This window comes from Epargyreus clarus, unplaced genomic scaffold (genome assembly GCF_041222505.1).
Source record: "Epargyreus clarus isolate Ecla_fem2 unplaced genomic scaffold, WU_Ecla_fem_2.2 ptg000023l, whole genome shotgun sequence".
In the NCBI taxonomy this organism is placed as follows: Eukaryota; Metazoa; Arthropoda; class Insecta; order Lepidoptera; family Hesperiidae; genus Epargyreus; species Epargyreus clarus.
In genome coordinates this window covers 15,447,883-15,464,393 of record NW_027332230.1, presented here as the reverse complement: position 1 = coordinate 15,464,393, position 16,511 = coordinate 15,447,883, and the positions used below count along the sequence as shown (strand labels likewise).

Sequence of the window (16,511 nt, the reverse complement as noted above, 5' to 3'; positions counted from 1 at the left end):
ATAAGTGCTCTTATTTACTCTTATTGTCTTATAACAGTGGTGGAGCGCGTTAGGTTCTGATTCGACGTCATAGTAAGTTGAAAACTTTTTTGAAGCATTCAAACGTAGGTAGCCCTTACCATGGTAGCTAGCATACCTTGCTAATCCTTGGGAGCAATCTAATTCTATTGGACAACTTATATACACAAGCTACTTTTCATAAGGTTCACTGCAACGTCATGCATTTCATTTACAAACTACTTAAACAACTGTAGACCATAAGTAGTAGAGTACCAACAACTTCCTACTTAAAAATCCTTTAGTGTTTGTGGAGATTTAGTCCGAAGGGCGTGATAAGACATAGATAAGATTCTACATGCTTGACGCACTTAGTGATTTTGTAAGATTCCTGGTCTGTATATGGCTTATAATTAATTTCTTCCTAAGTGTCAGGAATCTACCCTCTACGGCGCTATTGAAAGATGAATGAAGGGCGAGAGAAAGTTACTGAAGTGTATGCTCATTTATTATATCACTTGAACATTAAATTGATTGATAGTGGATTGGCAAGAAAATGTTTGATTTTTTGACGAAATGTGTGTCAGTTTAAAATATATTCATGAATTTTCTGATGTGGAAAAGCATTTTGCTTGGAAAAGGCTTCGTGTTTGTGAAGGTATTTACAGTAACATATTTTATACTTATTAATTAATTTAATTCACATAGATTTTAAACAAGATTTTTTTCTTTTTTCAGAATCTCTTGTATCTAAAGCTTCTTATTTTGAAGTATTTCTTAGACGTTGTTATGTTTTCCTTAAATATTTCCCATCACATTTCGGCACTTTTTCACCCGACTGCCATACAGGAAAATGTTTTTCGAGCGTATATACTCGTATACATTATGTATATCTTATTCTTTGGCACGTTCCAACTTTGGGAGCTCTGGTCTGCCAAGCTTGGTGTATTTAAGCATATGACTCTATGTGATGTGACTTGTAATATGAAAAGTAAATTGTATATTGATAAGAAATACTAGCTGAGCTATCTTCTAAATTCATTTTTATTTTACTCACGGTCTGATTTCTTATTCTTTCGCCGTCTTGTAGCTCCGATACAACCTAATGACGGTTCGTCAGGCCAGGACGTACCTATCACACCTAATTCATAGAAAGTAATCAGTATTCCGTCCACGGTCCCTGCCGCCATGACACCGTATGTCATCGGTTCCCGCTTATCTTCACTAAAAGTACTACCGTGTAAGGTCGATCCGATAACTATAAAGTAAAAAGCTATGGCATATCAATGTGGGTAATTCATATACGGTATTCAAATTACTAGCGATATATATATAACAGACTCGTCAATTATATTGTGGTGTTCTAGTTTCAAGTGCCATGATGTGGCGGTTCGCGATTTTCTCTTCGTTCGCGTTCCTGTTTGTGAATTCTGGTAAGTTTTTGAGTTAAAAGTTCTTTTCTTGTGGTAATATTTTATTTAGTTGCTTTCTTTGCATTGCTTTTATGTCTTGATACATGTTTCGGTAATTTTATTGATATATTTTCCTTACATTAATTATTATTCTGTGCACTATTGTAAAATACTTAATACTAGTTTGTAGGAAGTTTTATTTTCCTCATATGAATGTGTTAATTTGTGTTAATTTTCGTATTTCATATATACCTAAACATTTCAAACATTACATTATGATTTTATCAGTTTTTTTTCTGACTTAATTCATTATGAATTCAAAGGTATCTTAATAATTAACTTAAAATTAAATCAAATTGTAGGCTGTAAATATTTATATTTTAATTATTTTCCGTGTATTTTGCTTTTATTAAATATTTTATATTTTCTATTTTTATTTCCGCAAAAGTAATAATACCAAAAAATAATACAAAATATTTCCTTATTACAATTGTTATGACTAAGTAGGTACCTATTGTGTGAAATTTTAATCTCCTGATTTTAAATTACTTGTTTTTGTCATATGTAATTTATCATACATTATTATTATTCATGAAATCCAATTATATAATAATTATTTTAATTAACATAATTCTTTATCAACTCATAATTACTGATTAGCCTGGGCCTTTGTAAGGTTTGTGTTATAGAAGCCCAAGATGGCCCCAAGTATGAACTTTGGATACCTTTGAGAACACTACGAATAAATTTATGGCATATAGCTTTCTTTCTTTATATCATAGATTAGTAAAGATTACTCACTCCTAACAAGAAAATGTACCCAGTTTGGAGTAAAATGTCCCTAAAATATTTGAAATAATTATTTATTTATTATGTAAATTACGCAGTTTTAGTTATTTTTTCGTAAATTTTCTCTAAAAATGATTTAATTTGTCAAGAATTAAAAAAAAGAACTTACTAATAAGCCGTTTGTGGCTTCATTCAATTTCAAGGCGACGAAGTATCTTTATTAATCTATGCTTTATATATAAGATTTCTTTAGCAGTTTTTCTCCAGTTTGTCGTATGTGAATCACCATCATCATCATCGTCAACTCATTACTCTCATTCCTAGGCACGGGTCCCCTGTTAGAGTGAAAGTGCTTAGAACATAATGCCGCGCTGGCCAAGGCACTTTATTTTCGCAAACCTCAGACACCTGAATGAGGCGTCGAATTTTTAACTTAGAGACTCTGCTACTATTTGGGTTAACTACATCATCTTTAAAACTGCATCATCCTTTAAACTATAACTTTAAACAAGCAAAAACAACCTGTCCCTTAAGAAATCTACCTTCAAAATTCATTAATTAATCAAAAGTCAGAGGTCCGTAGGATTCGAACTTGGATCTCAAGCGTGGGTGACCAAGGTTTACACTTTTAGTCACTATGGATGTCAAGGTCATAATATCCGCTATTGTTGACATGACCTTCAGATTCCGCGAACGTCGACCCGTATAACGTCTACTATATTGCCTTCATAATATTTGTATAGCAATTATTAAATTGTCATTGTTAAAAACATTCTCATTGTAAAAACATGTTATTACATGTTCGTCTAAACTCATTTTAATATTTTTACTGATCAGTAAAAATATAAAACGAGAACTTATGTTTATGATTGTAAATAATTTGTCATCTTATATGCTACTATAGTAAATAACAAGGGATTCTGTCATGTAATATTAAGTAATGTGAGTGAGAATGACATTTTTAAGTGTAGAATGAGGGTGAACAGAGAATGATTTTACCCTGGGTATAGATATAGGTCGCTTGAGATCCTAGTTTTGTTTCACTGTATTTATATGGAGTTACCGCAGATAAGTTTTATTTCAAAATTATCTGGCTAATAAGAGCAGTGTTAAGCGGAGCTGTGTTCTGGTTTCAAGGGGCGTTCCAACTTCCAAAGCCCTGAGGGACATAGGAACATAGGGATGACCTTAAGACTCTAATCTCACCTGGGATTGGTTATTGATGTCTATAGCGGCAGTGGCCACTTACCTTCAAATAGATTGAACGCTCATTTGCTATTTCCATGTTATAAAAAGCACAGTAATTAGATGACATTACGATAGGTTTTTAGGAGGGTATTTTTCTTCCAGACAGGTCATTCATCCCCTGGTTTGGCGAGACGCAGGGTTCGGACAGGATAGTTGGTGGCAAGGAGGCAAACATCGAGGACCACCCGTACCAGGTCAGCTTCATCGTCAACAACTCCTACTTCTGCGGCGGGTTCATTGTTAGTGAGAATTATATCCTAACAGCTGGCCATTGCGCTCAGAAGTAAGTCTTCGTTATGTATTCTACTTTTTTATAATATAGGAGTAGCAGACGAGCATGTAGTCCACCTGATGGTAAGTTGTTACTACCGCCCATGGACATGTGCAATCAAGCCCGGATAGGATTTGGTATTCCTATCTGAGGTCGACCACAGATGCTACGTTACCCCTGAGGACTACGTTGGGACCTCCCTTACAACACACTTCAAACCAGAATACAGCAGCGCTTGACACAACTGTTAATAGGCAGAAACAGGTGCGGTGGTGCCGCCGGAGTTGAACCACAAAGGGTTCTACCACTTCTAAGGGAAGTCACTAGAACTGTTTGTAATTGCGTCTTATTTTTGGTCTGTGTATATTTATTTACTTTAATACAGTTATATTATAAATAATATGTTATCTATATAACTTTATTAACTGCTGCGCGATTTAGAGCAAAATTACAAGTTAATTTCATAAAAGTGTTTACCTCATATTTAATTATTGCATATGTTGCTATCCCTGGGGTTATCTGAAGTGAGTTACAGGTAAGCATTGTTAATGTGGATTATCGTTTATGCACAAAACATGATCGTTTAATCATTGTTAATGCAGAAATAGGTAAAGCCTTAGTAACGTTCAATCGAATCATGAAGCTAAAGATTTTCGTAATTTAATTCAACTTTTTGGTCAATACATGATAATAAATTTAAATATTTATAACGTCTTCTCATACTTAATACCCATGTTACACGAATTTATCATTATTTTATCTAAATAATGTAAATCCCAATTCCAGTGTGGACCCAACAACAGTGGTCCTCCGAGCCGGTAGCTCCTTCAGGAAGAACGGGACAATCATCCCCATAGCTGAAGTGACACCGCATCCAAAATACGATAGCCCCGCGTTTGACAAGGATGTAGCTGTGATGAAGACTGTGGACCCTATTGAGTTTAATGAAAGGACTCAACCTATTTCTCTTTCATGGAAGAACAGGCGGTTGCGAGGCGGTACTGATGTCGTTGTCAGCGGATGGGGAAGGACTATGGTACTTTTTTTTTATAATGTAGGAGTAGCTGACGAGCATGCAATCCACCTGATGGTAAGTGGCTACTGCCGCCCATGGACATGTGTAATCAACCCCAGATAGGATCAGACATTCCTACCTGAGGTCGGCCACAGATGCGCCGTTACCACTGAGGACTAAGCTGGAACGCCTCGGAAAAGTCTGTCTCCCTTACCACACCCTTCAAAACGGAACACAGCCGTGCCTAACACTGCTGTTATTAGGCCGAAATAGGTGTGGCGGTGGTGCCGCCGGAGTCAAACTACAAAGGGTTCTACCACCTTCAAATTTTAATATTTTTTAATAATTAACGACCCGTGTGGCGGAGTGGTCACCATACCGGTCTAACGCGCAGTGGCTCGCGGTTTCGATCCCCGGCCAGACAGATATCTTAATGATGAATTTAGGTGTCTGTTTCTGAGTCTACGTATTTATATATTTGTCTGTGTATGTTCCATGGCATCCACGACACAGGGAATCCTAGTGTGGGGCTGTGAGTGTAGAAAGCGTTTAAGCGTTTACATAATATCATCTTTACCTTGTTGTTTGATGGAGCAGTAAGCATTTTTGATAAACATCGTGCCATTTAATATAAAATTATAACTGCTACTGTAACTACATCTAAAATAGCTGTATTGCAGCAGTTGTGCTCGTACAGCATATCATATATTTATTTAAGTATAAACAGTACCCTTAGTATGAGTTTTTACAAAAAATACTGTTTTTGTATTTGTTTACGTATTTCCCATACATTTCCAATCAGTTCTGATACAGTTCGCGATACGTAAGAAAAAAATACAAAAACAGTAATTTTTGTAAAAACGTAAAAACTCATACTAAGGGTACAGTGCTATTATAAGGTTTGTCTTGTTAAAGGTCTAGATTCTTAATACGTTTTTATTTGTATCTTAAGAGTACATTAAATAAAATTTGTTTTATTTTTCTCAGCAAGGTGCGCCATCCATCCCAGATCGTCTGATGTCAGTTGAGATCCCCGTAATCAATCACAATCAATGTCGTCTCGTCTACTCTTCGGTATTAACCAATAATATGTGGTGTGGAGGAAACTTCTTCCTTGGAGGAAAAGGGACTTGTCAGGTAAAAACTAATATTATGTTGATGGGATTGGTTGTGAAGCTGAATGAGCTTATCTTGAGTTAAATTCGAGTAAATATTTTGAATTCGATAGGTCTTGAGGAAGGTTTTAGGCAATTTATCAATATACATAATCGAATCAAATCATTTGTTTATTCAGAATAGATTCTTTACAGAGCACTTTTTACAATGTCAATACAACCACCAATTCACAAGGTGTTTCGTGTAATCTGGAGAACGTCCAGAAAGTGATGTAAATAAAATGAGGATGAGACCGCGAGGCAAAGCTAGTGTATGTCGGCGATATCCCACTACCGCACTTTATTAATAAACTGAACGAAACGACTTTAATATGAGAATCACATTTATTCACTTTTATTTACAATTCGGGCAGAGTAACGGCTTACACGACTGATTTAATGCGAATGAACCACGCTCTACCAGCGCGTGGACTTAAATACTACTCGAGTGACAAACAGCCTAAGAACTACCCTCTCACACTCACGTCACTTGTTTTGTTATAACAAGTGACATGATTCACAATAAATTTAACTATTAATAAAATAACATTATATTGAAAATATTGTTTTAAAAATACGATAATAAATATTTTAATATTATTATAATTTATATAATTTATTTGGTATGACTAACAAAGTGTTTTGAAGGACTACCGGAAGTCGTCCATGTTTTAATCTAAATATTAATTTCACATTGACAATCAAAATTAACATGATAAATTTTAATATTATATATTATAGAATGCCTCACCGCCCATATGCACTACTAGTTTTCGACATATTAGGTACTTCACTTTGGAGTTAGATGTGCGTATAGCAATTGTTATGTTTAAACTTCGTTAACTTTTTAGGGATATTCCTGAGTTGGTTGCTAACTAACTTAGCTCTACTAAACCTTTCTACAAAGTCTTTCTGGAGTACCAACTAACTCGTATCTTCCCCGGCCAATCTCCATTAGAGCACTGCGGTGGTGTGTTCAGGTTTTTTACAATTTGAGATCTATACCAAGCAGTAGTTTTTGCAAATAACGTAACATTTTTTTTCCAGGGTGACTCTGGTGGAACGGCTATTCAGGACGGCATGGCGGTTGGAATTGTATCTTTTGGTCGAGGATGTGGACAGCCTTTCTCTCCCAGCGCCTTTGCAGACATAGCCGCACCACCTATAAGAGACTTTATTACTGAACACACGGGATTATGATTTGATTAATGAAAAAATTTTGTTTTAAGATACAGCGATAAAAAGTAAGAAAACCTGTTGAAGTTTTAAGTATGTTGGCAAAAAAGTATTATATTTATTCATTTTAACTCGTTTTATTATTTCGGAATAAATTTGAACTCATTACGTTTATTTCGATGATCTTCAAATAGCTTTTTATTAACATCCAAAATACATTATTCTGTCACAAAAACGTCGTATATTTTAACGAATTATTCATAAGAAAGATAGGATTTATTTTTACAAAATACATGACGTTTGTATGTACGAGTATGTACAATGTACATTAAGCAGCAAAAACAAGTAATCATCGAAATTGAGTATTGTGGAACCAAAATTCAAAAATACATTAAAAAATCTCCTTCTCGTGTAAAAAGTGCTCTTGCATACATCTAAAGCTTTGAGAACTTTAAAATGTAAAAATATTTGGAAGGCAATGTTAGTTTCTTTTCCCAATTTTAAAAATGGTTTTATACGTAAATTATTTTTAACAATTAATAGGGTAATACGGATGCAGACATTCATCTAAAATAAAAATTATTTTATTTTCAAAACAAAGTTCACATAATAAAATTTAAACAGTTTTAAGTTTAAAATAAATAATCTTAAAATATTTTTATACCTACCTAATTAAAGTGTATTAATAATAATTTATCTTCAAAATGTGTCATATATTTTGATATAAAATATAAGTATAAGAAATATTACAGAAAGGAAAATTCCCAAGAAGCAAATGATATATTATTTGCAATGACGTCTAACTTAGACCTTCGCTCCATTAGTTTTTATTGAGGTACCTCTGACTTGTGGGTATTGAATTATACGTATCCATAATAATTATTTCAACGTAAATTTATAATTACTCCGATATATAATGGTGGTAAAATACTTTGTGGTTGTTTTGCGATGGCAACTTTGTCTCATTATGGCAGGGCCATAGATTAGTAAAGATATTTCGCCGCCTTGAAATTGAATGAAGCCACAAACGGCTTATTAGTAAGTATTTTTTTGAATTCTTGACAAATAAAAACATTTTTAGAGAAAATTTACGAATAAATAACTGATACTGCGTAATTTACATTATAAATAAATAATTATATCAAATATTTTAGGGACATTTTAGCACGGAGACGTGGCAAAACTTTTTTACGCAACTATTTCAATTCTCAAAACTGGGTACATTTTTTTGTTAGGAGTGAGTAATCTTTACTAATCTACGGGCAGGGCAGACTTTTTTAAAACAACGTTTTACCGTAGTCTTTAGATAGCAACATTACCTGTGACTATTATCAAACCTTTTAAATTGGCATGATGGACTGCAATGCTGATTTACCATCAGTCTTAATATCAAAGTCAGTTTTCGAAAGTGGTAGAATTTTTCGCGATTTAACTGTGGAGGCAACATCACATTTATTTCTCCCTCCTAATAACATTGTCAAAGATTGCTATGTTCCATATAAACTACATTAAGAATCCCGAGTTTTACTTTATCTTTGTATATTTTATTTTTATAATCTTAGACTCGTTTAGAGAACATAACCCTTGTGGCGGAGTGATCATCGTGCTACTCTGACGCGCAAAGGGTTTCTGGTTCGATCCATGCTCAGACCGGTATCTGGATGAATGTAGATTCTGTACTGGGTCTGGGTTGTCGTCTTTGTGTGTGTTCACGGCACCCATAACACATTGAATCCTAGCGGGCTGTGTAGAAAGCGTCTTAATAATATCTTCAGTACTAAAGTTACTCCTATTACGTAAACAATTTAGTATGACATACGATACGGAAATACTGAGTTGTTACCATTGTTTCCGGCTCCGCTACTCTCCCACACAACATTCTCACATCGCGAGTGTTTGTTGAATCGACAAAAACTCGAACAATACCCCGTTAACAATAAGCGAATAAACTGAACGTACTTGTGGATGGTATGATAAAGTGATTAATGTTAACCGTTTAGGCACGGTTAGTTAGTTATTATTTACGTGTCGTGAGAAATAACTAATTTTAAGTGATTATCGTGTTTTTATATACTGAAATCTAGCGATAAGGCCGATGTGCTACCTGATGGAAGGTAGTATAGGTATTCGCGTATGGACATTTGCAATACAGGGGAGTCACTGACTCCCGTTATCAATATTAGATCTTTCCAATGTTTTACCAATTATTGATCGACTTTTACTTCGTTTGCTTTGAGAGCCCTTTTTGCATCAATTTGTAGGGCCCCATGGCTAAGCGCTTCAGAAATACCTCCAGAGATAAGACAGCAAAAACGTCCATGTAAAACCATGCGGAGGACCGCCATGAGTCCCTTTGGTATAATATTACATACATCTTTAATCCATGGAAGAAGGCTCATGTCGGCACCAGGATAAATAGTTCCTACACACATATAACACACATATAGACTCATATTAGTTGTACGGAGTTCGATCCCAGATATATGTTATTTTTGATGCGTATTAGAAATTAATTATCACATATTTAAATGGTGAAGGGAAACGTCATGATAAAAGATTCTCAAAAGCGCGTAAAGTCAGTAGTCTACTAAGGTGCACTTGACCAGCGTGGTGGGATATGGACAAAACTCTTCTCAATCTACGAGGAGGGCCGTAGTGGATTATATTTAAATTTGATAGTAAATATGGTCGTATACTTGGAAACATAAAAAATAAGGAGATCTCTGTTATAATTTCATTTATTTCATATTTATATTTTTATAAGATAAGTTATATGTCGTACTTACAATGAAATGAAAATATAATTGGAAATGACATTGCTAATAAAGACTAGCTATATTGTCGTTTACATTATATTAAACTGCCACAATTTTCACAAATTTTGTATAATATTATATCTTTATTAAAACAGTTCTATAGTCAACTTTAATATATTACAGAAATCTTAACAGTTTCCTTAGATCTACTTATTTTTACAATTATATATTTTATTTCAAAGTCATTTTTCGTTACAAATGTTCCGATCTCAATGTACAATGTTTCGAACCACATAATAATTACCAGATTATGATTCTTAATTTATAAATAATGTTCATATCGCATTAAAAAGCTTAAATATTATGCATTTTTCACGGGAAATATTAATTAATTTATAATATATAATCATATTAATCTTGTAAATTATTATGCTAGTTTATCACAAACGAAAGTGTAATATCTCTACGAGATAATAATATAAATAACGACTTATATATTTGAAGCTCTACAATATAATTCAGCGTCGGAAGTGCCACGTTCACATACATACACACATACATACACACATACATACAAAGGCAAGTATATGACGTCTAGAGTTAAATAAGAAATCTGTACCCTTAGTACAGTTCTGGTATAATCCGCTAGGGGCGCTGATTGGAAATGTATGGGCAAATACGTAAACAAATACCAAAACAGTAATTTATGTAAAAACGTAAAAATCATACTATGGGTACTGAATTCATAATTCAAAAAATAGAAATTAGAATTATCGCACTCACACAAAAACATACACACAACGGTGAGTTTCGGGTTCGATTCTCAGATAGGCATTTATTACTCATGAATTAAGATTTTTATTCTGGGTTTGCGGTTGGGTACCTATACATCACATACATTTATAACCCTACTAAAAGGCTGTGTATATTAATCGTTACAATAATTTGTTATAAAAGAAAACTTAATATTTATTATTAATTATTATTTTAATACAAACGATTAACTACTTAATAATAATAATGCAATCTTTTAAAGATCAGTCACACTACAATCACAGTATCAAAGCTTTCCTTACACATGTATATAAAGCATATAGCTAAGTTTACATGGTGTAATATAATGTACAGCCAGCTCCAAAAGTAGATGAACATAAAGGTTCCAAAAATACCTATACACTCAAGCGTTCATAAATACCTGAACACCTAGCATCATAATTAGATGTAGGTACATCGTAAAGCGTCAAAATTAGATGAACATTAATGCGTCAAAAGTAGCTGAACGTACGTGAATACGTATTTTAGGAATATTCTTCTGCTCCTCTAATTGTGAAGCTGACTGTACTTTTAATCTCATAGTCCCAACAATAAGCTAATCCTACCATTCTACTTGTATTCAACACTACAACAGCCATCGAATCACACACGGTCATAAATAAATACATCTTCGTTTAATAATACTTTTTATCCGACTGCGGAAGGTAATGTTTTTACAAGGGTATGTACGAGTATATCTCATTTTTTAACCCGCTCTACGTTTTGAGGAATCTTAACATATGGAGTGTTTTACTTCCTTCATTAGTACTTAAGTACTTTAAGCGGTTGGTTTTTTTAAATAACTAGTCAGTAATAAAAGCAGCAGTGATAGCATAGTGCAATGCGTCCTCTCTATCGAGGGGTTTAAATCAGAAGCTGCCCCAGGCATTATGGACGCCATAACGAGGCACATACTTCTGATAAACGGAAATTAGTTTAGCAGCTTCAAGTTGTTCTGAGGTAGAAAAAGTTGTTGCCGTCGTAGTAGAACATTTGTATCATTTATTTGAACTTATATTAATATCACAATTTCTCCAACATAGTTATGATGGAGTAGGTAACTCCGGAGACCAAGGCTACTAAGGAGAAGACTCCGATGATGATGTTTTTGATCAGTATCCACTTGCCCCACCCCAGGTCCTTGCCCCACAGCCACACCGTTTCCACCACTGATGGTAGCAGCAGCCCCATGACTGACAAGCACACTGCTCCAACCAGCTCCATGAATAGCTCCAGTCTGGGTATCGCAGCAGCCAGCCCCACTGGAAAAAACAGTTTAAAATTTTCAAATGTTTTTATTTATTTTATATAATATAGGAGTAGCAGACTGAAAGTGGCTACTGCTGCCCATGGACATCTGTAATCAACCCCCGATTAGAATTAGATATTCCTACTAGAGGTCAGCCACAGATGCGCCGCTACCTCTGAGGACTAAGCTGCGACGCCTCGGAAAAGTACGTCTCCCTTACCACATTCTGAAAACCAGAACACAGCAGCGTTTGATACTACTGTTATGAGGCAGAAATAGGTGGCACAAAGGGTTCTACCACCTTAAAAAATAAAAAAAGGGTAAAATCAAATGAGCTTATGCACCGTTAAGGATTCCACCGTTGGAGGAATGTTAATTTTATTACAGCTAAAAGTTATATTATAATTTACTTATTTAGTATGTCTTGTACAAAACTCCGACAACGAATTTATTTTTGTGAAAAATCTTCCTTTTAGCACTACGAATAGGTACATTACTTAAAATCGATTAATTATGGTTGACAAATACCGACATTTATTGATTTATTATTATTAAGGCAATTAAAGCACGTAATTATCTCAGTAAAGTTCAAATTCGTGCCTTTACCATCTAACGCAGCATGCAAGGTTATAGAGGTAACGATAAATTATTTATGTACAAGATTATGCCTTAACGTGTCTGACATTGTATGTATAATACATAGTATAATACAATTGGGTGCCTAGGGGAAAATCATCTTTAAATATTAAATAAATATTTTACACTACTAGAGATTTTTGAGCTTATGTATGTATAATGTATATATGTCTCTTTTTTTTTCGTTCGCCCTGTAACCGCGACAGCTTGACGAATTTTAATGTATTGAGATGTCTTGTCTAAATTGTAGGAGTTACATCGGCTATTTTTTAAGCATTCGGAGTTTTAGTTTATATAATAATTATCTAGTTAATAACTAATTTCAAAGGTATAATTTAAATTAAAATACTGAACACGGCGCTATATTGCAACATTAATTGTCTTGTAATTTATGCAATATGAAAGCTAGCAGTGAAAAATATAAATGGACTTGAATGATTTTCCATAATTTGTAATAATCGGTATATTGTATTGACTGAAAAGTATTATGTTATTTTTGATTTAAATTATTTTAAATGTCAACGTCGACTTTTTGTGTTGACCTTATACGGATCCGATTGGTTTCAAAAGAGGGTACGGAATCCAAACAAACTTGGAAATGTTAAGAAAATACGAAAGAAACTGAGTTAAATTTGAATTTAAGGGTCAGTTAATAAAAAGAAAAAATGTTTGTATTATGTTAAACTTTTTAAGAAATATAAATAATTGGATTTTTAATGAAGAAAACGGAGAGTTGAAATCTTTGTTTACCTTTTTACCAACGTATTTTCACGGCCTATAAAGTATTATTGATATATTTAATATTAGCATTTTAAATATTAGCGCCGACGTAGGAATTTGGCATAAAAATTGGTGAAACCAGAATACCGATATCCCAAATGAATAAAGAAAATAAAAATACTTGTTTGTACTATTCCTTATAACGAAGTACAATAAAATAAAATGTATTTTTTTGTATAGGTCTACGGAGTTACTACAAATTGTCAGTTACAATTTTTTATACTAATACCGGATCGGAATAAAAATTGACATTTATTTCTTATACATTGACTTATATTTTCTGTTAATAGTGTTTTAAAATGTCGTACATTTTCATTTCAGTAAATAATGTGTCAAGTAATGGAAATTTATAAATACAAAACTGTAAAAAAGTGAGTGGTTGTTTGCACACCGTACTTGTGAGTAATATGACATCATCAGTAGTGACAACTGACGGCTGACGTACATACCTCAGTGTCACTTCGGATAACGACGTGACGAGAGTAATGGACCGGCGACTGCGAACATTTTGAGTTATTTATTCAAATAAATAAAATTGAATGCTGCTCTTTGTATTGGAATTTTATACTGAAATATAATATTAAATGGGCCTGTCTGCCACTGAAAAGTAATAAAAAATGTGTTACATGGAAGGAATAAACACCCCATGTGTTACATGGAAGGAATAACAAAAAATAAAAGACGGTACTTAATCTTAATAATCTTTAAAAGAAAAATTCTTGGTATAATGTGTCTTGAAAATGGCTCCCTCTGGAAGAATTTATACAGACTGATGTCACAAAAGTTAATTTTATTTTACAAAAACAAATGAAATATATAGGCAAGTGATATAATCTTTGATCGTACTTGGGCCCGGATTTTTTAAAGTTATGTACATATTAGGAATTCATTACAATATGATTTTATTTTGAAGGAACAAATTGTTTGGAAATGAATGAGAGTTTAATTTTAAAAAGTTTTCAAAGGTAAAATTATGTATTCTATCAATCCATACTCGCTTGGTGGTCAACGGGTTAACCCTTTTAACATTGAAATGGATTTGTGTCCATTGCACAGTAAAGGGTTGATGATTATGAGGGATTCCATTTTATAGTCGTTGGAGTATTCGTACAAATTAGATAGTGCTGTCAGTTATAATAATAAAATAATGGAATTTATTATTCTTGCTAATTCTCTAAATCTATGAATAGTAAGTAAATGTAATATTACCTAATCTTCTACCTTCTTCTAACTTAATAAAAATAAACTTTATTGTTACATTTGATTTTAATAAAATGATTTTTTATTTATTTAACCTATAATTAGTAATACACCTTCAATTACATTAAGGGCAGTTTTCCTTTAGTAAGATGGAATAAACGTAGTAGAGTATTAAAAGAAGGGTCTTACACATTACGTCGTAAAACTTTATTAGTTTTCTTCTAAAAGTCGCAGAGTTTTCAGGCAACAAAAACCTACTACCCACGACAGGATGCTTTATATTTAGAAGTCTTGTTTATTTTTATTATTACTTAGTAAGACATAGAGACAGATATAGCCTATTAAAAATTATCCATACAAAAAACAATTATTTAAAATGTCGTATTACTATTTAAAAAGAAGTACGCGATGCCACTGTGACAACAAAACAACTCTAGCTCTGCTGTCAGGTATATTCATATTATCCTAACCTATTTTGCAGGACATCTAGGGTTTATTGATTACTCAGGGAAGAGGATAGAATAGGATTATATAGATAGATTGCTATCACATAATTATAAAAAATGATATTCTGTTATTTCCAATCTTAAAAACTTCTAACTTTCTTCCATATTTATGCTTGTACCCAAGTCATATTTACCTGTCAGCAAAGTCCCAACGAATCTCAAAGCGGCCATGCCCCATCTGTGCCCCCGGGCTGGTATCCTGTCCTGCAGCTTCCTCCAGACCACGTCCACGGGTACGTAGAAGATCAGCGCGTACGACAGGATCATCACACAGGCTACCAGGATCTTGGCTATTTGAGCAAGCCTGGAATACATAGACAGAGATGACAATACTAGCAGAAAATATTGATCTAATAGCAATAAGGGAGAAGTGATTGAGGTGGAGAAGTAATTGCAGTGATAGCCTAGTGGTTAAGGAACACGCCCTCTCGATCGAGGGGTCCGAGGTTCAAATCCCAGGCACGCACCTCTGATTTTCAAATTTATGTGCGTATTAGAAATTAATTATCACTTGCTTAAACGGTGAAGGAAAACATCGTGAGGAAACCTGCCTACCTGAGAGATTTATAATAAAAAAAAATCTTAAAGGTATGTGAAGTCTACCAATACGCACTTGGCCAGCGCGGTGGACAATGGCCTGATCCTTCTCATTCTGAGAGGAGACCCGTGCCCAGCAGTGGGACAGTAATGGGTTGATGATGATGATGGTGAATTGAGGTGGCATTGACACCGCCCTCTATGATTAGAATATTCTTTTGCAGCAACGCTTTTTAAGATCGAGTACCTACTGGGGTTTCTCCACACATAAGGAAATCCTGAGTATATTCAAGCGCATTTCTACGGCATCGTGTATGTTTCACACATTCGAAAATTACCCAAATCATTGCCTTAGCTGTTCGAACATATTTGCGAAATGGGGTATAAAATTGTGCTTTTTTCAGAAAATGTTGCGGTGCATTATTTTTTTTTAAGTACAAAGATTTGGGTATGTGATTGCGTGATACATATACATAAGAACGGAAATCTGTGTAAGCTATTATTGAAAGAAGTGACCCAGTGCTGCCTTACTTATTGTGATCATACACTTTCCCTGAAACTTTGCATTGCATTCTTAATATTTCATCACAAGATACTTACACTTCTTCCTCAGGTAAGTTGAGTGTTAAGCTACCCCTCACTCCTTCGCCAAAGGCCAGGTATCCCGAGAAACCCACGAAGCCGTACAGCATCACGACGGCCGTCATCGCGATGTTTAGAACTCCAGGACAGCCGAGGAAGTGCTGTGGCTTCGTCATCTCATTCTCGATCGGCATCACCACTCCTATGCCTTCCATTGCGAATAGGCTTGTGCTGTAGAAACATGACAATAAGAACTACTTGTAACCAGATAAAACTAATAAAATCAGAGAAAAATGGTTGAAACCAGACAGCATTTGGTTTGACTATGGATGCACCACGACTTCATGTTTCAACTTTATCATGCGTGGAAGCGTGTGTTATGGGTCTTTC

At 34.2% G+C, this 16,511-nt stretch overlaps 2 protein-coding genes across 3 annotated transcripts in view; one reads left to right on the top strand and one right to left on the bottom strand.

Moving 5' to 3' along the window:
* The first annotated feature begins 1,109 nt into the window (after positions 1-1,109).
* On the top strand, positions 1,110-7,159 carry LOC140751615 (trypsin-3). Its single transcript, XM_073085584.1, has 6 exons — positions 1,110-1,285; positions 1,365-1,430; positions 3,549-3,729; positions 4,504-4,753; positions 5,720-5,869; positions 6,934-7,159. The coding sequence occupies exons 1-6, from the start codon at positions 1,273-1,275 to the stop codon at positions 7,084-7,086; spliced, it is 813 nt and encodes a 270-aa protein (XP_072941685.1). The 5' UTR covers positions 1,110-1,272; the 3' UTR covers positions 7,087-7,159.
* Positions 7,160-11,121: 3,962 nt separating this feature from the next.
* Positions 11,122-16,511, bottom strand: part of LOC140751839 (proton-coupled amino acid transporter-like protein acs) — a 41,209-nt gene continuing 35,819 nt past the window's right edge. For both annotated transcript variants that reach the window (XM_073085910.1, XM_073085911.1), the window contains exons 8-10: positions 16,140-16,352; positions 15,137-15,306; positions 11,122-11,893 (exon numbers count right to left, since the gene is read on the bottom strand). In XM_073085910.1, the coding sequence (XP_072942011.1) occupies positions 11,655-11,893; positions 15,137-15,306; positions 16,140-16,352 (622 nt within the window). In that variant the 3' untranslated portion in view covers positions 11,122-11,654. The remainder of the gene's footprint in view (positions 11,894-15,136; positions 15,307-16,139; positions 16,353-16,511) is intronic.